Here is a 23,480-nt window from a genome sequence, read left to right as displayed (position 1 = left end):
GATAAACCATCTGTACCGGGTGCCTTACCCACTTTTAATTGTTTAATTGCTAAAATAATTTATTCAGCACTTATCAATTGATTCATCCCTTCCCGTTGCTCTTGTGGAAGTATTGGGATATTCACATCCTGTAAGTAACTATCCATATCTAAACCTTGCTTTATATCCCTAGCATATAATTTAGAAAAAAATTCAACAAAAGCTTTTTAAATAAGATTTTGCTGAAACACCTCTTTACCCTTATATTCTATCTTATCAATATTACATGATCTTTGTTTTTTCCTTAATAAATAAGCTAACCACCTACCTGGCTTATTAGCATTATTAAAAGTATTATGTTTGGCATATCGTAAATTAGTTGCCACTTGATCTGCCATTAACATATCAAACTGTACTCTTAGCAAATTAATTACTTCTTTCAACCTCTTATCAGATGGGTTCAGAATAAGAGCTTTCTCTTTCACCTTTATTTCCTCCTCTATTTCTTTATGCTTATATTCCAATCTATATCTATGTTTATTATTCAAATATATTAGCACTCCTCTCATATAAGCTTTACTTGCATCCCAAACCATTTCAATGGGAGTACCCTTATGCATATTCATAATAAAAAATTCTTGCATATGCTTTTTACATTCTACCACATTTTCTTCATATCTAAACAAATTTTCATTTAATCTCCATGATCTTCTTTCCCCCATGCCCTTATCCAATTCCATCCAAACTGGACTATGATCTGATAGAGTTCTTGGGCATATCTTAATCTTCTTAATCCTAGAAAAAAATCATTAGTAGTTAATATAAAATCAATCCTAGAAAAAGATTGATGTCTATCAGAAAAAAAAGTAAAATCCTTTTCTTTCAATTTTTGTTCTCTCCAGACATCTCGCAATTCCAAGTCATCTTTCAAATCAAAAAAGATTTTGGCAATCTAGCATGGCTTGGAGTAGTTTTAAAAGAACCTTTTTTATCTTTCTGAGTATCCAACACTCCATTCCAATCTCCCATTAAAATACTCGATTTATAATCCCATTGAATTATTTTATTATGTAACAGTTTATAAAATTCTCCTTGCTGTTGATTAGGTGCATATACTCCAGTTAAAAGTGTTTTCTTCCCTTCTATTAATAGTTCAATTATAATATATCTTCCTTGTTTATCTGCTTCAATTAAATTAGCTGTTAAGTCTTTCTTTACATAGATAACTTCTCCATTTTTCTTCTCTGGAGCAGATGCAATAAATTGTATACCCAGTCTAGAATTTATCAATTATTTTTGATCAGATGCGCGAATATGCGTTTCTTGCAAACATATAACATCATTTTTAAATTGTTTCAAATACTGAAATACTTTCTTTCTCTTTTGTGGTGAATTTAATCCATTAACATTCCAGGTTAGAAACTTTGTCACCATCTTTTGCGACTTGAAGCTTTTGGAGCGTTTCTTGCAGATCCATAAGCATCTGCCTCTTTGGCCTAGCTCCTCCCACTGCTTCACTAGAAGTAGATTCCTGACTTGTAGTTATAGAGCACTGTTTCTGTTGTTGTTGTTGTTATTCCTTATGTCTAGATGCAGCTCGTGTCACTCTTTGAGTCTTAGATTCTTCTAATAAAACCAGGGGATGCACAGTTTCCAAAATTTGCTGTACTTCTTGTACCTGTCGCTCTCCTTCTTCTTTTCCTCCTTTAACTTCTTTCCCTCCTTTAACTTCTGAATATGGCGGTGAACCTGCTTTCAATACATTAGAATAAAAATCACGTGCCTTCAGAACTGTATTAAGACGATATCTTACTCCAGCATAATTCACCACAATCCCCATTGGTATCTCCCATCTGAACTGAAGCTGTTGTTTTTTTTAATTCATCTGCCAGAAAAACAAAATCTTTCCTTTTTCTCAAAATTCTTGGGGGCCTCTCTTTCAGAATCAAAACCTCTTGATTAGCCACTTTAAATCTATTATTGTAAAAAGCTTGAATGATCTCATTTCTGATCTTTCTCTTTGTAAAATACACAACCACATCTCTTGGCAGTTTCCTTTGCCTAGCAATCCAAGAATTAACACGGAATACTTTATCTATCTGCACAAAAAAATCTTCTGGTTGAATTCCCAAAATAGGTGCCAGAGCATCCACCAACATCTCCTCCAGATTTTCCTGTGGATTTTCTTTTCAACCTCTTATCCTCAGGGCAAACTCCATGTCTCTATATTGTGTCATCACCACTTCATCATCAATTTTATCCATTTTATTCTCAACTTTACACATTTTAGCCTCCAGCATCAGATTATTTTGTTTCACTTCTTCCACACATTCATCCAGACTCTCAATACAACCTGAGAGCCCCTGAAATGCCATCAAAATATCCTCCCGTATTTCCTTATTTTTTTCTTCAATAAGTTCTGCCACCTGCTCAGATATTTTTTCAGACTGAAGTTTTAAAGCATCTTTTAAAGAATCTTGTAAGTCGTTTAAACTCAATACAGGTGCAGCAGTTGCAGAAGGTAACATCAAAGATTGAATTCCAGATTGCTGAAAAGGCGATGCCCCCGGACATTTAGGAACGGGGATTCTAGGCGGTTTGGAAGCCATTTTAACACCTAATTAACTTTCGTTACACACTTTCACTTTTCCACCCCACTTGCTATTGTAATTTAACTGTTAAATATCCAAGTCTTATAATCACTTTTAAACAACTCCAAAGTTTAACAAAATCTTATAAAGTTTTGAGAATCCACTTTGCATATTCCTCCTCAATATCCAATCACTTTCACTTTGAGAAGAAAAAAAAACACCAGCCAGATGCTTTCAATTCCTGTTACAAAGAATCACTCAGGTGCCATCTTCCCCTTCTTTTTAAAAAACGATCGTTGAAACAGGAAAAAAGTTGAGGTTCCAGAGTTAAAGTCTTATACTTGCTGTTTATATTGCTCCTGCATCCGCTCCGCCTGCATCAATTACTCAAGATAACAATCAAATCCAGCAGGAGTGGATTCAGCGTCTTGTTCTGCTTAAAAGCAGAAAAGTTCTCCGATCCGCATTATTTCCGGGCTTCGGGGGAGCTCTCACCCTTCAAGCCCCAGAATAAACATTCTGGGGCTCTAGCAGAGCTCTACCCCTACCCAGAGTCTCCCCTTCCCCTCTTCACCCAAGGAGAAGGGTTTTTGAGACACGGAACAGCTGATCATCGGCTGCTCCGCGGCTTTAACGAAATCGGAAGGCTGGCGGTCAATCCCGACCGTCCACACCGCTGAAGCACCACCCGGAAGTCTCTCGGCACCTTTTTCTTTTACAAAAAAACCATCTGAGTCGGCGGAGCAGGATCCTAGAACAAGAGGAAGATGCCAAAGGTCGGCCAGCCCAGAGAATTCGACATCCACCATCCCGAATGATGGCCATCACACCTGGGACAAGTTGAGAACTATCTCCGGGTGAACCAAATCGCTGAGGACGACCTAAAAGCGGTGACCTTGCTTTGCATAAGTGGGCCTGCCACATTCGACTTGGCCAAAAGCCTATATGCACCAACGCCAATCGAAACCGTCTCATACAGAGACCTCACGCAAAAGCTGAACGGGCATTTTAAGCCCCAAATGTCCGAGCTGGCCTGGCGGTTCCGGTTTGACCAGAGGGTACAACAGCCGGGCAAATCTGCGTCGGAGTTTATGCGGCCTTGCGACAGGCTGCCTGCCTCTACAAGTTCTCCAACCTGGACGAGAGACTTCAGGACTGGCTGGTGTGCGGCCTAAGAGATAAGTGACTGCAACAGAGGCTTTTCACAAGGCCCAATATAACTCTCCAAGACGCTCAAGATGAGATCTTGGTTGACGAGGCGGCCGGAGGCGCGGTGCAAGCAGTACAGACTCCCCTGCCCAGCAGCCCAGAGGCAGCAATACATTACGAAGACGCTACGTACGGCCAGCACACAGACGAGGAAGAAACTGACATTGACCAGATCCAGCAGAAAACGGAACAACAGGATCGATGACGCGAGCACAGGGAGAGCCAGCAGAAGGCAGCTCCATCCCCGAAATGCGGAGGCTGTGGAGGCAACCACCTGTGGGTGAACTGCAAGTTCCGGTCGGCCACGTGTCTGGCCTGCGGAAAATTGGGCCACATCACAGCAGTCTGCCGTAGCTGTTTCTGAGAGGGCCTACCCAAGCGACAGTCGGAGAACTCGTTGGGGAAAGGTACCGGGGCCCAGAGCTCAACAAGCGTGGGGTTTTTCGAAAGCCGGAGGGCCATCTGCCGAACTGGGGCCCGCTGGCCGCTTAAACCCAAACTAAAATTGGAAGTCCATTTACAAGGCATTCCTTGTAAAATGAAGCTAGACTCCGGCTCTGCAGTCTCGATTATTTACCAACGAGACATTTAAACTTGTTTACGGCTGGAGCAAGCAGTGGATTAAATTGAGGCCCTCCAGTATCATGTTAACCGATTTCCAAAATGCCCCAGTAAAAGTTAAGGGGGAGGCCACCCTTTCCGTGTGGTTTAAGAGGTTTCAGGGGCACTTGGATGTTATCGTAGTCGAAGGCCGTAGGACCAGTTTAGTCGGGTTGGACTGGTTTGAGGCACTGGGCATCATAATATCTGGCATTCACAGCTTGCAGGGAAACAACATCGAATCTGTCTGCAAAGAGTTTGCAGACGTATTCGATAGTAAGCTGGGAAGGTACACAGGGCCCCCCATTTCATTTAAATTAAACCCCAGTGTCTTACCCATTAGAATCAAACCCAGGAGAGTCCCCTTTGCACTCAAGCACAAAATTGAAAAAGAGCTAGACAAACTAGTAGAACAGGGGGTCCTGCAGCTAACAGACGGGGGAGAGTGGGAGACCCCGATAGTCACCCCCCTCAAAGCTAAGGAGAAGATCCGTATCTGTGCCGATTATAAATGCACCCTAAATAAGGCCCTAAACCAGCATGCTTACCCGGTCCCCACGGTCAGCCACGTTCTTGCTTCCCTCCAAGGCGGTGCCATCTTTGCTAAACTAGACCTCGCGCAGGCGTACCAGCAGCTGCCAGTTACCATGGAGACAGCAGCAGCACAAACAATTGTAACCCATAAGGGAGCCTTCAGAGTTAACCGCCTGCAGTTTGGAGTAAGTGTAGCGCCAGGAATTTTTCAGGAGTTAATGGAGCGAACACTTAAGGGCATCCAAGGTGTATGCCCTTATTTTGACGATGTCCTCATTGCTGGAGAAACAGAGGAAGTGTTAGCAGACAGACTTAGGGCAGTTTTAAAGAGACAAATGCAGCATAGAGGTTACATCCACAGAATTTTTGGGGTTCAGGATCGATGCCAGTGGGATTCATCCCACAGAATCCAAAGTGAAGGCAATTAAGATGGCCCCCACTCCCAAGAACAAGGTGGAACTGCAAGCCTTTCTGGGATTATTAAACTTTTACCACTCCTTCCTACCCCACAAAGCAGCCATAGCTGAACCCCTGCATAGACTCCTAGATAAAAAAGCTGCATGGAAATGGACCAATGTCCATGACAAAAGCTTCCAAGACCTAAAGGCTCTACTGTCCAACAAGTCCACAGTCACCCATTTCATTGAAACCAAGCCTATCTGCATTGCTTGCGATGCTTCACCATATGGAGTGGGAGCAGTACTAAGCCATCTGGAGGGAAATGGTACACAGGTTCCCATAGCTTACTACTCTAGAACCTTGTCAGGTGCAGAAAGGAACTATGCACAGATAGACAAGGAAGCCCTGGCAATAGTGGCTGGGGTCAAAAAATTCCACGACTATCTGTATGGTAGGGAGTTCACAGTGTTTACGGACCATAGGCCTCTATTAGGCTTATTCACCAATGACAAACAAACCCCACAAATACTCTCTTCTAGGATGCTCAGATGGTCCATATTCCTATTGGCTTACAATTTTAAACTGATTCATAAGCCAGGGAAAGAAATGGGCCATGCAGATGGGTTAAGTAGGCTACCCCTAGCAAACATAGAACCAGATCCGGTGCCAGCTGCACATATACTGGCAATCCAAGAGCTACTGGAATGCCCTCTCCATGCAAAGGACGTTGCAGCAGAGACAGTCTCAGACAAAATCCTGAGCAGAGTTCAGTCTTGGGTATTCACAGGGTGGCAGGATAAAAGTCCAGGCCCAGAATTCCAAACGTATTTTGTAAGGAGGCATGAATTGTCCACACATAAAGGATGCCTGTTGTGGGGTAGTAGGGTTATTATACCATCAACACTAAGAGATAGAGTTCTGCAGTCTCTACATGAAGGGCACCCTGGCATAGTTCGCATGAAGGCTTTAGCAAGGAGCTACCTTTGGTGGCCAGGGTTAGATAAGGCAGTGGAAGAGCAGATACAGGGATGCTACACTTGCCAAAGGTCCAGACCTGAGATGCCCCAAGCGCCTGTCCACAAATGGGAGGCAACGCATACACCCTGGTCCAGGGTCCATATAGACTACGCTGGTCCATGTCAAGGACAGCTTTTCCTAATAGTGGTAGACAGCCACTCAAAATGACTGGAGGTAGTGCCAGTACCAAATATGACCACGGCCAGAACAATCCAAGTGCTCAGGAGACTTTTTGCCACACATGGTCTGCCTGACATTGTGGTATTGTCAAGCCCCTCGGGCTCGACACCACAAAGGGATTCAGGGGAGCACAACAGGCAGCACCCGCACGGGACTGGAGGAGGCCCAGCCGCGCCTGCACTCACCGGCTGTACGGCGGCCAGACGCCAGACCCGCGGCTGCACCAACAGCTGCAAGGCGGCCAGAGACGCGAACAGCCGGCACGAACAGCAAGGCACCGGCACGAACAGCTGAGAAGCAGCCAGAAACGGCCACCGGCGGTCGCGCGGGGCTCACGGGACTTCGCAAGGCTGACGGCGGCACGGCGGCTGTGCTGGAGGCGCACGTGGGCGTGTCCCCGGAAGTTTTGGCTGCTTGCAAGCCGGCAGCAGCGCAGGGCGCTTTACAGCTGCGCCCAGACGTCAGGGGCTGCCAGGGGGCCGTGGATGTGGCGCGGGGTGCTGAGGCGGTAGAGGGGAGCACGTCCGGGACCTTAGGGTGCGGGGGAGGGGGGTGTTGGGCTTACGCTATTCTCCACGCTGTGGACCTCGGTGCCAGAGGGAGAAGCTGGGCGTGGGTCGACGGAATAGGGGTGGGTGGTGTTTTTACGCAGCCCAGGCGGATGCTGGTCTGCGCGGGGAAGGGGTGGGGCTCGTGGGTGGGGCTGTTGCCCAATTACAGGCACGGGATAAAAGGCGTGTTGGGGGTGAGTAACTCCCAATGCTGACTTTGTATTTGCATGGATTTCGTCACAGTAAAGGTTTTCTTGCAGTCAACCGTGCCACGTCGTCGTTCTTCTGGCTTGCGTTTTCCAGCGTGGACGTTTGTTTGACAGTAAGTCAGCGTTGCCTCATCACAACGCCCCTCGTTGCTGTGCTCTTGACTCCAACGTGCTGGCATGGCCGAGGGGACTCAAGGGGGTGTGCCTGTGGCAGCGGGGGAAGAGCCAGCTGGGGTTGCTGTGCCCCTCGAGGTGGGGGAATTGGGAGAGGCCCCACTGGTGGTCCAGCCCAAGGTCCGGGACCCGTGTCCAGCACCAAAGGGCGACGAGGCCTCGGAGACAGCTGTCCAGGAGAAGCCTGGGGAGTGGTGGCTCAGCCCACCGCCGCTGCCCGTGACCTTCGACGGCCACCCTGATCGTCTGGCCCTTTTTCTCGGACATGTCATCCATCATCTGGACAGGTACGGTCCTATATGTACGCGTCCCAGTGGGCGATGGTGATGGCCGTCACCACGGTGTTACAAGGGGAGGCAGCGGCATGGGTGGCGAACCTCTATGGCGACCGTGCCCGAGAGCTGGGTGACGTTGGCCTTTTCCTTGAGGCTTTGCGCGTACGGTTCGAGGATGTAACGTGCACACAACGGGCCAAGGCCGAGATAATAGGCCTGCAGCAGAACGGCCGACCAGCTACGGCGTACGTGCAGGACTTTAGGGGAGTGGCCGGCAGGCTCAGTTCGTGGCCGGAGAGGATGCTAATCCACCATTTCCGGGCTGGGTTGGACGAATACCTCCTAAGGGCCTGCATCGTTCGCGGGATACCTCCCAGCCTCCAAGAGTGGCTGCGGGTTGCGATCGAACTGGATGTTGGCCTGCAGGTTTTCCAACGCCGCGTGTGGGCCACGGGGGACCCCCGACAGGCCCCGCCGAGACCGCAGGGCCAGGTACGGAAGCCATCGCCACCGTCGCCGGGGCCCACCATGCAACCGCCCCGGTCCGCTCCCCGTTGCTTCCGGTGTGATCAGCCAGGGCACCGTGTGGCCGCCTGCCCTATACCCGCATCCCGGGTGGTCGCAGCAGCAACCCCAGCAAGGGGAGCAACCCCCGGACGCTTTGCAGAGCGTTCTCGGGCCTCTCTTCAGGCTGTGGATGCAACACCAGGGGGAAGCGTCCAGACGGAGGGTGACAGCCCAACTGACGTGGACGTGGAGGTCTACGGGCGTGGCGACAGACCAGAGGAAGACCCCATGGTAAGTGCTCCGGTTAGCCCGATTACGTTGACAAACCCCAATACGGGTGAGGTGTTAGGGTTCAAGGATTTGATCGACTCTGGCAGCACGAGGTGTCTCATCAGCCGGAAGGTGGTGGCCAAACTGGGTGTTGGGGTGGTGCGGCTGAAGCACCCGATACGTTTCCAGCAGGTGGATGGGTCTCTTCTGGGGGGAGTGCCCATCACACACGTCACAGAGCTCACACGGCTGGATATGGGGGAGCACTGGGAACGGTTGCAGTTCTTCGTGGTGCCCTCCATGACGAAGGAGGTGATCCTGGGGCTTGCATGGTTGGACAGGTGGGGGCCGACCATCTGGTGGGAGGGGGGTTGTCGGCACCTGCACCTTGGGGTAGGGCCCCAGCCCCCAAAGGGAAGGTGTTCACCCGTTTGGATTTACGTGAAGCTTACTATCGGGTGCGTATAAAAAGGGGAGATGAGTGGAAAACGGCGTTCAACTGCCCTCTTGGCAGCTACCAGTTCTGTGTGATGCTGTTCGGGCTCCAGGGGGCCCCCGCCGTCTTCATGCAATTGATAAACCAGGTTCTGCATGAACACCTGTACAGGGGGGTGCTCGTTCCTAGAAGTCTTCAGTGAGCAGGAATGTGACCTCCTGCCCCCTCATCGGGCTACAGACTGCGCGATCGAGTTGGAGCCAGGGGTCAAACTACCTAAGCCACGGACGTATGCTATGGCACCGCGGGAGATGTCGGAACTCCGGCGCTACATAGACAAAAACCTCGCGCGGGGGTTCATTCAGCCCGCTCGGTCGCGGATGGCAGCACCTGTTCTCTTCAGGGAGAAGAAGGATGGGGGCCTGCGTCTTTGTGTGGACTATCGGGGGGTCAACGCAGTGTGTGTTGAGCATTTGTACCCACTGCCCTTGATGAAGGACATGTTGTCCCACCTGGCCAAAGGGAAGGTGTTCACCCGTTTGGATTTACGTGAAGCTTACTATCGGGTGCGTATAAAAAGGGGAGATGAGTGGAAAACGGTGTTCAACTGCCCTCTTGGCAGCTACCAGTTCTGTGTGATGCTGTTCGGGCTCCAGGGGGCCCCCGCCGTCTTCATGCAATTGATAAACCAGGTTCTGCATGAACACCTGTACAGGGGGGTGCTCGTTCCTAGAAGTCTTCAGTGAGCAGGAATGTGACCTCCTGCCCCCTCATCGGGCTACAGACTGCGCGATCGAGTTGGAGCCAGGGGTCAAACTACCTAAGCCACGGACGTATGCTATGGCACCGCGGGAGATGTCGGAACTCCGGCGCTACATAGACAAAAACCTCGCGCGGGGGTTCATTCAGCCCGCTCGGTCGCGGATGGCAGCACCTGTTCTCTTCAGGGAGAAGAAGGATGGGGGCCTGCGTCTTTGTGTGGACTATCGGGGGGTCAACGCAGTGTGTGTTGAGCATTTGTACCCACTGCCCTTGATGAAGGACATGTTGTCCCACCTGGCCAAAGGGAAGGTGTTCACCCGTTTGGATTTACGTGAAGCTTACTATCGGGTGCGTATAAAAAGGGGAGATGAGTGGAAAACGGTGTTCAACTGCCCTCTTGGCAGCTACCAGTTCTGTGTGATGCCGTTCGGGCTCCAGGGGGCCCCCACCGTCTTCATGCAATTGATAAACCAGGTTCTGCATGAACACCTGTACAGGGGGGTGCTCGTGTACCTTGATGATATCTTGATCTACATGGAGATGATGGACCAACACGTCACCCTCGTACGGCAAGTCCTACAGAAGCTTCTTGATGCACGGCTTTACGTGAAATTGTCGAAATGCGAGTTCCACGCTTCTCGCTTAGATTATCTGGGCTATCGGGTCTCGGCGGCTGGGATCGCGATGGACCCAAAGACGGTGGAGGCCATACAGCAATGGCAAGCCCCGGGAACCAGACGACAGTTACAGAGCTTCCTGGGGTTTGCCAACTTTTATCGACAGTTTATACCGTCGTTCGCTGCAGTTGCTCTACCGTTGACAGACCTACTACAAACCAAGCAACTGGCGGTGAAACCACGACCGGGATTATGTGTAGCGTGGACCACAGATTGTCAGCGGGCATTTGAGACTCTGAAAGACCTATTCACCAGAGAACCCGTACTTTTACATCCCGACCCTTCAGCACCATTCGTCGTCCAAGCGGACGCTAGTGACGTGGCGGTTGGGGCTGTTCTTTTATAGCGCAACAACAAAGGAGCATTGCAACCATGTGCCTATGCGTCAAAGAAGCTGTCGACCACCGAACGCGCCTGGGCTATCTGGGAAAAAGAGGCCTACGCCGTTCGATGGGCGTTGGAAACGTGGCGGCACCTCCTGGAGGGGGCGAAGAAGCCCTTTGAGGTGTGGACGGACCACAAAAACTTGGAAGCCCTACAGTCGCCACGGAAATTAGCCCCTAAACACGTGCGGTGGGCCCTGTACTTCAAGCGGTTCAGGTTCACCCTGAAATACGTCCCAGGGGGAAAAAACTTCCTGGCAGACACCCTCTCACGCCTTCCAAAATACGACAACCAGCGGGAGGAGGTGGTACAGGCCCTCATCCCTCCTCTCGGCCCAGAGGCGGTACGGGCTGTACAAACCAAGGTTGTTGATGACCTCGTACAGCGTCTGAAAGCGGCTCTTGTGGGGGATATCTGGCTACAGCAGCATCCGCGGCTTCTGACCCGACGGGACGACCTGGCATGGTATGGAAACAGGATGTACATGCCGCAAGCCCTGCATGAGGCTGTCCTTTATAGATGTCATGATGCCAAGCAGGCCGGTCACCTTGGGATCTTGAAGACCCTGCACCTCGCCCGGCGCCAGTTCTGGTGGCCTGGCATGAGGCGACAGGTCGAGGATTATGTCCGGCGTTGCCACACGTGTGCCATGGCCAAACCCCAACCCGGGAAACCAGCGGGACTTTTGCAGGCAGTGGCGGACCCCAGCCGTCCGTGGCAGGACATAGGTATGGACTTCATCGTGGACCTGCCAGAGAGCCGGGGGTACACTGTCATCTGGACTGTGATCGACCTTTTCTCTAAACAAGCCCACTTTGTTCCGTTGAAAGGCCTGCCTTTGGCCCAGCGCTTGGCCTGGCTCTTTATAACACACGTGTATCGCTTACACGGGGCGCCTAGGCGCGTTATCTCAGACCGGGGAGTGCAGTTCACCGCCAGGTTTTGGCGGGAGTTCCTCCGGTTCGTAGGATCGTCCCAGGGATTGAGTTCAGGGTACCATCCCTGCACTAATGGTGCCGCTGAGCAGGCCAACGCCGCAGTAGAACAATATTTGCGTAGCTACATATCGTATCAGCAGACGGATTGGGCGGACCTACTGGCGTTCGTGGAGGTTGCCCACAACAACGCTGTACACAGCAGCACCGGCCTCCCACCATACACAGTGGTGTCGGGCTACGACTTCACTCCCATCCCCGAGTGCGACCAGGGAGCGACCTCCCCCTGCCAACTCAGGGAGTGGATGCTGCAAATCAGGAAAGCGTGGGCAGCAACCAAGGAGGCACTGGACAAACAGGCCAGCATTTCGAAGGCCCAAGCGGACAAGAAGCGCCAACCGTTCTACACCCCAGGGGTTGGAGATTGGGTGTACCTGTCCACGAAATATTTGCGGCTGCAAATACCCAGCAAGAAATTAGGCCCTAAATTCATAGGCCCCTTCCAGGTTACCCACATTATCAACCCGGTCACAGTGCGTCTCAGGCTGCCCAAGTTCCTTGGCAGGGTGCACCCCGTATTCCATGGGAGCCTGCTGAAACCAGCTCCCATTCCTGTCAGGGGGGAGTCAATGGGCCCGGGGCCTGTGGGAGATGGGCAGTACGAAATACAGGACATTCTGGACTCCAGGGGGCGGAGGGGGCGGCTGCAGTACCTGGTGTTATGGAAAGGGTATCCGGCTACGGAGGTGTCGTGGGTGGCGGAGCCAAACGTCCAGGCCCCTCGGCTGGTTAGGGCCTTTCACCATAAGCACCCGAGCAAACCCTCGGGAGGGGGTCGGGGGGAATCTACCGCTCTCCTTGGCGCATGTGTAACCTCTCTGTCTTGCCTTCCAGGAGGAGCCCTGGTAGGTGGGGCCGACTGTCAAGCCCCTCGGGCTCGACACCACAAAGGGATTCAGGGGAGCACAACAGGCAGCACCCGCACGGGACTGGAGGAGGCCCAGCCACGCCTGCACTCACCGGCTGTACGGCGGCCGAACGCCGGACCCGTGGCCGCACCAACAGCTGCAAGGCGGCCAGAGACGCGAACAGCCGGCACGAACAGCAAGGCGCCGGCACGAACAGCTGAGAAGCGGCCAGAAACGGCCACCGGCGGTCACACGGGGCTCACGGGACTTCGCAAGGCTGACAGCAGCACGGCGGCTGTGCTGGAGGCGCGCGTGGGCGTGTCCCCGGAAGTTTCGGCTGCTTGCAAGCCGGCAGCAGCGCAGGGCGCTTTACAGCTGCGCCCAGACGTCGGGGGCTGCCAGGGGGCCGTGGTTGTGGCGCGGGGTGCTGAGGCAGTGGAGGGGAGCACGTCCGGGACCTTAGGATGCGGGGGAGGGGGGTGCTGGGCTTACGCTATTCTCCACGCTGTGGACCTCGGTGCCAGAGGGAGAAGCTGGGCGTGGGTCGACGGAATAGGGGGGTGGGGTTTTTACGCAGCCCAGGCGGATGCTGGTCTGCGCGGGGAAGGGGTGGGGCTCGTGGGTGGGGCTGTTGCCCAATTACAGGCATGGGATAAAAGGCGCGTTGGGGGTGAGTAACTCCCAACGCTGACTTTGTATTTGCATGGATTTCGTCACAGTAAAGGTTTTCTTGCAGTCAACCGTGCCACGTCGTTGTTCTTCTAGCTTGCGTTTTCCGGCGTGGACGTTTGTTTGACAGGTATCAGATAATGGGGCTCAATTTACCGCTGCGGAATTTCAGGCCTTCATGAGAGAAAACTTGATTAGACATGCCACATCCGCGCCCTTCCACCCGTCGACTAATGGACGAGCAGAAAGGATGGTGAGAACAACCAAAGACGCACTCAGGTGCATTATCGTCAGTGATTGGCACCACAGGTTGGCGGAATTTCTATTATCACAACACACCACACCATGCACAGCCACAGGGAAGAGTCCTGCGGAGCTCCGTTGGGGCAGACACCTCATCACCAAACTGGACAGGCTTCACCCCGACAGAGTGGCTTCTGAGGCCGCGTAACCCAAAACCCCAAGAGATCTACACCCGGGTGACTTGGTCTGGGCCAGGAACTACGGTCCGGGACACTTGTGGATTTTGGGGTGGTGTAAACAAAACTGGGCCCTTATCTTATGTAGTAGGGGTGGAGGGGGGTCGTCAGGTCAGACGGCACATAGACCAAATAAGGAAAAGAGTTCCAGAACGGTCACCAAGCGACTACGGGGTGAATTACCCCTCACTGAGTTTTCAGGCTGGCACACAAGCTAGCTCACATTCCCCCTACTAGCACCACCAACAAACAGCCACGTCCGAGCCCGAGGAGGACCAGGTTGACACAGAGCTGCATCAGGAGAACCCCAATCAACCAGGACAGAGACCCTCCCAGGACTGTGGGCCTAACCCTGCCACAGGGTCTGACTATGGGGTAGGTCTACCAGGAACGGTCAGCCAGAGCTTACCTGCTGACTCGCCAGTTCAGGAGAACTTGGGACTCCCAGGATACGCCGAGTAAGGTGCCAGCCCACAAGGGGGAAGAAACCCTAAGATGTTCATCTCGGTTCCATAGGCCACCTGCGTACCTCAATGACTATGTGCGCAAATAAGGGAAGCCGGATGGCTAGGTCCATTGGGAAGATTGGTTGTCATGAATGTAATAGTTGTCGATGTGTATTGTTTCATCCTTAAGGGGGAAGGGGTGTTATGTATTAGGCTTTTAGGAACAACTAAAGCACTTGCATAAGAGTCACCACCAGGAGGCGTTGAACTGTTACTGTTTTGGCGGGAAGCAGTTTTGGCGGGAAACAGAGGTTCAATCCGATTGGTTGGTTGTGCACCTGGCCAGGTACTGGCCAGGAATATAAGGAGTGCAGGTAGCCCCTATTCCCCAGTACAGTAACTTCCACCAAATAAAGAGCTGTTATCTTGTACTCATCGGCCTGGCATCCTTCCTGCTCTCCAGAACCCACTACACAACACACGGGCTTTTCTGTCCAGCCCCTCAGCCCACCAAAACCTTATCAGAACACGTCATTGAGTTTCCACACTTCTACATTGTTATGGCTAGCTAAACCTTCAGGCATTTACTCCATCCCCCCTTCTACATCTGAACTCTAAAAGAATAGAAAGGCACATTAAAAGCAAGAGAAAAAATGGCTGCTGGTTTTTCACTTGTCAGAGCTACGACATCCATTGTCACAGCGTTGACACTAAGCAGCAGCAGCAGCACTTCATTCTGTCTCTAGTGTATGACTTAAAGTAACTGCATATTTAGTTACAAGTCCGTCTAACTTGCATGTTGAAACAAAACTGCCTTTGGTTTTACCAACAGACAGCAATGTGCAAATTCTGTCAGTTCGAAGGCCACACCAGGCTTTGCAAGGAATATTGAGGAGTACAGTAAAAAAACTGGAAGGGCCTAGCAGCCATGGTAGGCAACTTGAAGGTTTTTAAGGAACAAAATGGGTACCTGATGCAAAAGCTCTTTTAAAAAAAAGCCCCCTGGACAGACTCTAGCTTTAAGTATTTTGCATCCTTGTAGTAGGTCATAATTCACCATTCAGGTTGCTTCCTTTGCTCAGCCAGCTCATGCAGACGTCGAAGGGCTTTCTCCTGCTTCCTTTCATCTTTCCGGGATCTTGAGGAAACGTTGCGAGCAAATTCTCTTTGTTTGAGATCTTTTAATCTCTGTGCAAAATAAGAGAAGAAAATAATGATATAATTTATGGAGGGAAAAACAGACAATTCTTTAAAATACATCCAATAAGTTGTTATGGTTTCAATGAGCTCAGGAGAAAAACAGACTATAAAGCAATATTCATACACTTATAAAAGAGACTGATATTAGTAGGAATCACCCTAACACCATTTGGCCTTCACAATCTCCTTTTCATTTTCATGAGATAATATATATGCAAATGTATCACATATCAGTACAGGGAGGAAACAGCAAAAACACACAAGAAAGAAGCATTTGTAAACATAAATGCTCAGCACGCCTATTGTCAGAATCCATTTATATCCCATTCATAATTCTCTATATGCACGTTATAAAATCTTACACCCTCACTGGATTCTGCCATTTCCCCAAGGAAGACAGGAGAAGATGTTAGTTGGCCATCTCTATCCAATTAATGCAAGATTGTTTATTCAGTCTGCCTGCAGGCGTCATTAGAGCAGGGGAAAAACCTTTGAACTGAGAAGAACAAAGAAAGGGGGGGGAGAGATCTGGTTTGTATCTCCAATTAGAATCTGAAAGGGAGGAAGTAATTGTCGTAAAGGCATGGAAGATTTCTTCTCCCATGGAAGATTTTGACACCTGAACTTTTATTGATCCGGGACTGACCAAATGGACTGAAGGGAGGGGTTTTCACTTGGGGAAAATTTAAAAGTACCAAACTGTAACACAGTTTCAGATCCTGTCTAGATTTTCCACTAGCCATCATGTTTTAGTAAAAGTTCCTTTTGGGCAATTCTGTCTCCAAGAGTTTTTCTTTCCTAAGACGTGGATGGGGGTGGATCCTGACACCTATAGACTTGTTTCTATGCAACCTGCTGCAATATGTTATTATAGATACAGTATATCTGCCCATAATTCACAACATCTCCAGCAAATATGGTCATGTTGGCCAGGGAAGGATGGAAATGGAGTCTAATCAGGGCTTTTTTTCCTCATAGAACGCTCAGAACGGTGTTCCGGCACCTTTTTCTTTTGAAAAAAAAAAGCTTCCTCTATTGGCTTTAGGAGTAGGCAATCTTGGCTCTTTTTTATGACTCATGGACTTCAACTCCCAGAAATCCTGAGCCAGCCACGCTGAGGGGAAAGAGAGAGGTTTCCAAGCTGAGCCATGCTGGCTGAGGAATTCTGGGAGTTGAAGTCCTTGAGTCATAAAAGAGCCAAGGTTGCCTACCCTGCACTAGAGCAGGACATTAAAATTATTTACAAGGTTACTTCTTTAGGAACTAAACTTTTAGAATCTAGAACAGCTAATTCAAAAAAGCCAACAGGAAAGAACCTCACATTTTTCATCTGCTTCTGTCTTTTGGAAGGTAAAATTAGATAACAAAATAATCTATTTCCTATGTTAACATCTCTGCAGTGAAATCAATAAAGGTAACAGGAAAGAAATGAGAAACATTTTTCTCAATGTAATATGTCTAATTTAGCTGATGCCAGAAAAAAAATAGTATCTTTTGTACACTCTTGAAAACTATTTTGAATCTAATCTTCTATTACAACTAAACCACTTTCAATTAAACAATTCTTAAGAATGAAATATTCTTAATTTGGACTTTACTTTTACTGTTTGGACTGTTGTGTGTTTTGAAAAATAGATTATTTAGAATCTAGTTATGTTGCACTTCAGTCTTTAAATAATTAACCTAGTATATACATAACAATATATAATGTTTTCCATGGTGAGCTTAACATCAATAACAACATTTATTAAACAGGCTAAAATAATTTCTGGTGGTATTATCTGTACATTAAAATTTTGTTTAGTCACAATCTTTCACTTTTCACATTCTGGACAAGCAGTGGTCATCTATCCTAGCAAAAGATGTTACATATGTGCATAAGTGTAGTCAGTAGCATATGCCTTTTTAAAAATATCAAACATGGAAAGAAACAAAATTAAGTCCAAAATATCTGTATTACATCCAGAAAAGCCAACTTTGCAACCAATATTTCTCATCCATAACTATGGCACCCTAAGGATACCTGCATACATGCAAATGCTTCTCTGGGATCAGTAACGCAGCAGGGATTGCTTTTTCCTTCCAGTAACAGATTGCTGGGAAATACCAAACATGGCCTTGAGAATTCCAATTTTTGTTACAAATTTTTCTGGATGTGGTTGGAAAGAGGCTGTTTGGCACCGGAGACCACTGCCACGAGGAACACAGCTCTGGGTCAGGGTTTGGAGCAGCTCCAGGTGGGGGCTCAGCACGGGCCGCGGTGTGGCAACTGTGGGGAGGGGAATCCCCACGGCGGCTGTGAGGAGGGGAATCTCCGCAGCATGTGGCTCTGAGCCACAGGGGCGGGGGTGCAAAGGACGGGCGGCGATGCCGTAGCAAGACACCAGCATCGCTCCCAGTGACAGCACCTCTGAGTTCCGGCACCTTTTTTTTTAGAAAAAAAGCACTGAGTCTAATACATTAGGATTTCTAATCAAATGTCAGAGGCTGGATTCAATATGGAAGAGCAAAAGCAAAAGCAAGAAAACAATATTCAGTTGTAATAGCAATGCTGCTTTATTATGTAAGCAGTAATTTTATATTCTGACTATGTAAAGTTGGAAAAAGAGGCTATTATTTTTGTAATATAGTTAATAATAACATATTTCTTAGGAATGTTGTAAGAGTCACTTTTGGAAGGGTAACTGTTATCTTGTTAAGGTATCTTGTTCCCATGGAGCCCTAGTGGCACAGTGGTTAGATTGCAAACTCTGCCCACAGCCTGGAGTTCGATCCTGATGGGGCTCAAGGTTGACTCAGCCTTCCATCCTTTGAGGTCAGTAAAACAAGGACCCATATTGTTGGGGGCAATATGCCGACATTGTAAACCGCCCCGAGAGTGCTGTAAAGCACTATGGGGCAGTATATAAGTCTAATAGCAATAGCATTTAGGCTTATATACTGCCACCAGGGCTCTTATAAGTCTAAAAGCTATTGCTATTGTATACAGGTACAGATTAGGTGAAACTTCGGTCAATAGCAGTAACTGCGAGAGGAATCTTAGAGTCCTAGTGCAGGGCTTTTCAACCAGTGGTACAGGTACCACATTGGCACCTGGCAGGTGGTATGCGACCATCCTAGAAAAGTTGTAGCGGGGGAGGGGAATGAGCTGAACCGGTGGCAGCACCGCACAAGCCTGAGCGAGAGATGGCTGGAGCTGCAGGGCTGTCAGGGCTCAGTGGAAGCGCCAGGATCAGTGCTTCTTTGGGGCTGTCAGGGCTCAGTGGAGGTGCCAGGATCAGCGCCAGGCTCCAGCTGGGACTCGGCACTGATCCTGGTGCTTCTGCTGAGCCCAGAAGAAGCGCCGATCAGCTGGAATGTTGCAGCATCCCCAGGGTCTTGCGATTTACATTCAGATGCTTGGCAACTGATTCATATTTATTATGGTCACAGTGTCACAGGGTCATGTGAAGTGACCAAAATCTGCTGCAACCACCCAGCAGATGGGGGAAATAAAAACCAAACATACCCCCACCCCACCCCCACTGCCAATCCTCAACAGAAATGCTCATAACAATGAAAATCTCAGACAGGAGGAAGAGCGCCCCCAGGCGGGCAGGCGTCTTGCTCAGCTGTGGCTTGGGGGGCACTTTTTTCAGTGCTATTGTAAGTCTGAATAGTCACTAAGCGAACTGTTGTAAGTTGAGGACTACCTGAACTTCATTACTTTTTTCCTTTTTTTGTCATCACGTTTTTGACACCTTGCTATGCGACTGGTGGTACTTGGATGTTGCCATATCCTAAAAGCCCTGTCCTAGTGGACAATCACTTAAATATGAAGCAGCAGTGTGCTGCAGCCACCAAAAAAGCCAACACTGTTCTGGGCTGCATTAAGAGAGGGATAGAATCAAGATCACGTGAAGTGTTAGTACCTGTTTGTAATGCCTTGGTAAGACGACACTTGGAATACTGCATCCAATTTTGGTCACAATATAAAAAAAGATATTGAAACTCTGGAAAGAGTGCAGAGAAGAGCGACAATGATGAGTGGGGGGCTGAAGGCTAAAACATATGAAGAATGGTTGCAGGAATTGGGTATGTTGTATCTAGTGAAGAGAAAGTGTGGAGACATGATAGCAGTCTTCCAATATTTGAAGGGCTGCCACAAAGAAGAGGAGGTCAACCTATTTTCCAAAGCACCAGAAGGCAAGACAAACAATGGATGGAAACTGAACAAAAAGCAACCTAGAACTAAGGAAAAATTTCCTGACAGTAAGAACAATCAACCAGTGGAACAGCTTGCCATCAGAAGTTGTGGGTGCTCCAACATTGGAGGCTTTTAAGAACACACTGGACAACCATTTGTCTAAAATGGTACAGTATATAGTCTCCTGCTTGAGAGATTGCTTATAGATGACCTCCAAGGTCCCTTCCAACATCATTATTATTATTATTATTATTATTATTATTATTATTATTATTATTATTATTATTATTATTATTCATCACACAGTCAGCCAGATGTTCAGACTGGATTTGGCATTTTTGTCTACCTATCGAGTCCTTAACAAGGACCTGGGATAGGCAGATGTGGATGTTTGATGGTATTACAGATATCGTCGCAGGATGGAAGCAGTTCCTAGTAAGGCCGCTTTTTGCAATTGACTAATAGTGAATTTGCCAATGCCAATGGTGTTGAACTGGTGCTCCAGTTGTTTTGGGATTGCACCCAAGGCTCCTATTACTATTGGTACTACCCTTGCTTGCCTTTGCCACAGTCTTTCAATTTCTATTTGTAGGTCTTTGTATTTTGTTATCTTTTCCAGTTCTTTCTCATCTATTCTGCTGTCTCCAGGCACTGCCACGTCCACTATCCAGACTTTTTTGTCTTTCTTATCGACAATTATTAAGTCCGGGGTGTTATGTTGCAGGTGCTTGTCTGTTTGAATTCTGAAGTCCCAGAGCAGTTTAACTTTATCATTTTCTATGACTTTCTCTATTTTACGATCCCACCAGTTCTTGCTTACAGGCAAATGATATTTCTTGCAGATCTTCCAATGCACCATTGTTGCTACTTTGTCATGCTGCTGCTTGTAGTCACTCTGTGCGATCTTCTTGCAGCAGCTTACCAGGTGGTCCACTGTTTCTTCAGCTTCTTTGCATAGGCGGCACTTACCGTCTGTTGCTGTCTTCTCAATTTTGACTTTCTATGCATTTGTCCTTAAGGCTTGGTCTTGTGCAGCCAGAATTAGTCCCTCGGTCTCTTTCTTCAACTTTCCTGCTCTTAGCCATTGCCAGGTCTTGTTATTATCTGCTTTCCCAGCTATTTTTTTAATGTACTGGCTATGTAGTGCTTTGTCTTCCCATGCCTCTATTCTGTTCTTCATTTGGTCTTTCTTGTAGGCCAGTTTGGTCTCTCCAGTAGTCAGTAAGCCTTCCTGATATACTAATTTCAGTGCATCTTCATCATTGTCCTTCAGATATTCTTCCAAAGCCACTTTTTCTTCTTCAACCATCTGATGTACTTGCAGCATTCCACATCCACCTATTTGCCTTGGTAGATAGAATCTGTCAATGTCACTGCGTGGATGAAGGGCATGATTCATTGTCATTATTTTTCTGGTCTTCCTATCCATTGCTTTTAGTTCTGCTCAAGTCCAGTCCACTATTCCAGTTGTGTATCTAAAGACTGGAATTGGCCAGGTGTTGATTGCCTTCACGGTATTTCCTCCATTGAGTTTGGACTTTAAGATCTTCTTCACTCTCTTGATGTATTCACCTCTAATCTTTTTCTTGACTTCAGTGTGCTTGATGTTGTCAGCTTGAAGGATACCCAAGTATTTGTAGTAATCTTTCTTATCCAGACTCTTAATGTTATTTTCATGGGGCATCTTTATTCCTTCAGTTTTCACTATTTTTCCTTGTTTGAGAGTAAGTGTGGCACATTTGTCCAAGCCAAACTCCATTGCAATATCTTGGCTATATATACGGACAGTGTTCAGCAGTGATTCTATTTCAGATGATGTTTTTCCATACAGCTTCAGGTCATCCATGTAAAGGAGGTGGGATAGTCTGGCAGATGTTTTTGATGTTTGATAGCCATGTCCTGAGTTATTCAGTATTGTTGACAGAGGAAACAGTGCAATAACAAATAATAGTGGTGATAATGAATCTCCTTGAAATATTCCTGTCTTGATATTAACCTCTCCCAGTCTTTCACCATCGACCTGCAACTGTGTCTTCCATTGTGCCATCAATCTTTGCACAAATTTTCTGATGTTTCTACTGACTCCTGTTATTTCTAGGCACTTGATTACCCAGTCATGTGGCAGAGAGTCAAATGCCTTTTTGTAGTCAATCTATGCCACATTCAGGTTGGTCTTCCTTTACTTGCAGTTTTCCAAGATTATTTTGTCTATTAGGAGTTGAGATTGTTTTCAACTAGATGCTGTTTTACTGCATCAGCTACCACACCAGTTAGCAATTTGAAAGTTGTTGGTAAGCAGGTAATTGGCCTGTAGTTGCCTGGTGTTGTCCCTTTTGCTGGATTTTTCATTATTCGGTAGGTTTTCCCAGTTGTTAGCTACTTTTCAATATCTCCTCCTTGTAGTATATTGTTGAACTGCTTGGCAATGAGTGGGTATATAACAGTTAGATGTTTCAACCAAAACCCATGCAGTTCATCTTCACCTGGTGCTGACCAATTTTTGATCTTCCTTGCTCTTTTTTCTACCATTTTTGTTGTTATTACTAGTTCTTTCATTTCAACTTCTGTTTTATTTGCATCCACCTCTTTTAACCAAACCGCATCCTTGTTGTGTTTCTTTGGGTTATCCCATATCTGCTTCCAGAACTGCACTGTTTCTTCCTTGTCAGGTACTGACTGATTCATTGCAGTTTCTCCATTGATGGATTGGTAGAAATGTTTCTGATTGGATTGAAATTGGAGGTTCTGCCTATAATTTGCAATTCGAGCTTCTTATCTACTGATTTTCCTGGCTGTAGCTGTTATTTGCTGCTTTATCATTTCCAGTGCTTCCTTGATCTTCCTTGTTTCTAAGTGGTATTTCTTGATTAGGTATTCTTTGGTCTTCTTGTTCTTCAGCTTCTTTTCTTTCATCTGTTCTAGCTTGCTTGCATGTGATCTTAACTTGCTGATCTTATTTTCTAGTCTAACCTTCTATTTTTGTGGTGCACTGTTTGTTTGTTTTTCTTCTTTGTTGATTTGGCATCCCAGGTATTCAGTTATAACTGCAGCTGTGCTGTACATTACTTGGTTTGTTTCTTGCAGTGAATTGGCGCTTATACTTGATATTGCAGTATTTGCATCTTTTAATGCTTGTGCTAGCTGTTTCTTTGGAACAAGCTCCAATGCAGGCAGCCTTATTCTGTTGTTTTTGTGCTGTTCTAGATGCTCAGTTATTCTTTCTTTCAATTCTTTTATTTCTTTAGTTAGAGGGGTTTGTTCTTCCTGAGGAAGAGGTGCCTGGTTTCCAAATGAGAACAGTTGTATATATCTGCTGGATTCCTTCACTGCCAACTCCCCCTGGCTTGCCTCTACATTCTGAATTACTTCTGGCAAGGCTTTGATTTCTTTGCCCTGGGTAAACCTTTGCAGTTCGTCCAATTCTGTTTCTGTGAATACTTTATTTCGTATTATAAATCGGCGTTGATCTGCTAGTCTCTGTTCTGTTATTTCTGATTCTGGATGTTGTTCTTTCCAGAACCGGTGCATTCATTTTAAATATCCTCTTCTTGTTGGACTTGATCTGTAATAACAGATCATTATTTCTTTGTTTTCAATCACTGTGTATTTGGGACGGGTAAACACCTTTTCTTCCAGTAGTTCTGCAGCTGCTGGCCCTGGTTGCTCAGCCAACAGTCCTGAGTCCTGTAACCCATTTTTCACCAGATATCCAGGAACTCCAACATCTAGCGCGGACCTTGTTAACCCGGGCGACATCCGAGCTGGTATGGCATTCTGAAATTTATGTCTCACCATATTTTTTATGGGAGAGACACTCTTTGTCTGACTCCTCTGATGAGACCTGTCCAGTATGGTTGAACCTCTGGCATAGCTCTCATCTTCCTTAGAGTACACAAGCCCCAC

At 47.7% G+C, this 23,480-nt stretch overlaps 1 protein-coding gene across 1 annotated transcript in view; it reads right to left on the bottom strand.

Moving 5' to 3' along the window:
* The window catches only part of LOC310648252 (G patch domain-containing protein 8-like), a 388,081-nt gene that overhangs the window by 18,366 nt on the left and 346,235 nt on the right, over positions 1-23,480 (bottom strand). The window contains exon 6 of the mRNA XM_083375995.1: positions 15,249-15,379. Within this exon, the coding sequence (XP_083232121.1) occupies positions 15,249-15,379 (131 nt within the window). The remainder of the gene's footprint in view (positions 1-15,248; positions 15,380-23,480) is intronic.

The sequence above is a fragment of the Vipera ursinii genome, assembly GCF_947247035.1.
Source record: "Vipera ursinii genome assembly, chromosome: W".
NCBI lineage: Eukaryota > Metazoa > Chordata > Lepidosauria > Squamata > Viperidae > Vipera > Vipera ursinii.
The sequence above is the reverse complement of the archived record's forward strand: the minus strand, read 5'-3'. Positions and strand labels throughout refer to the sequence as shown.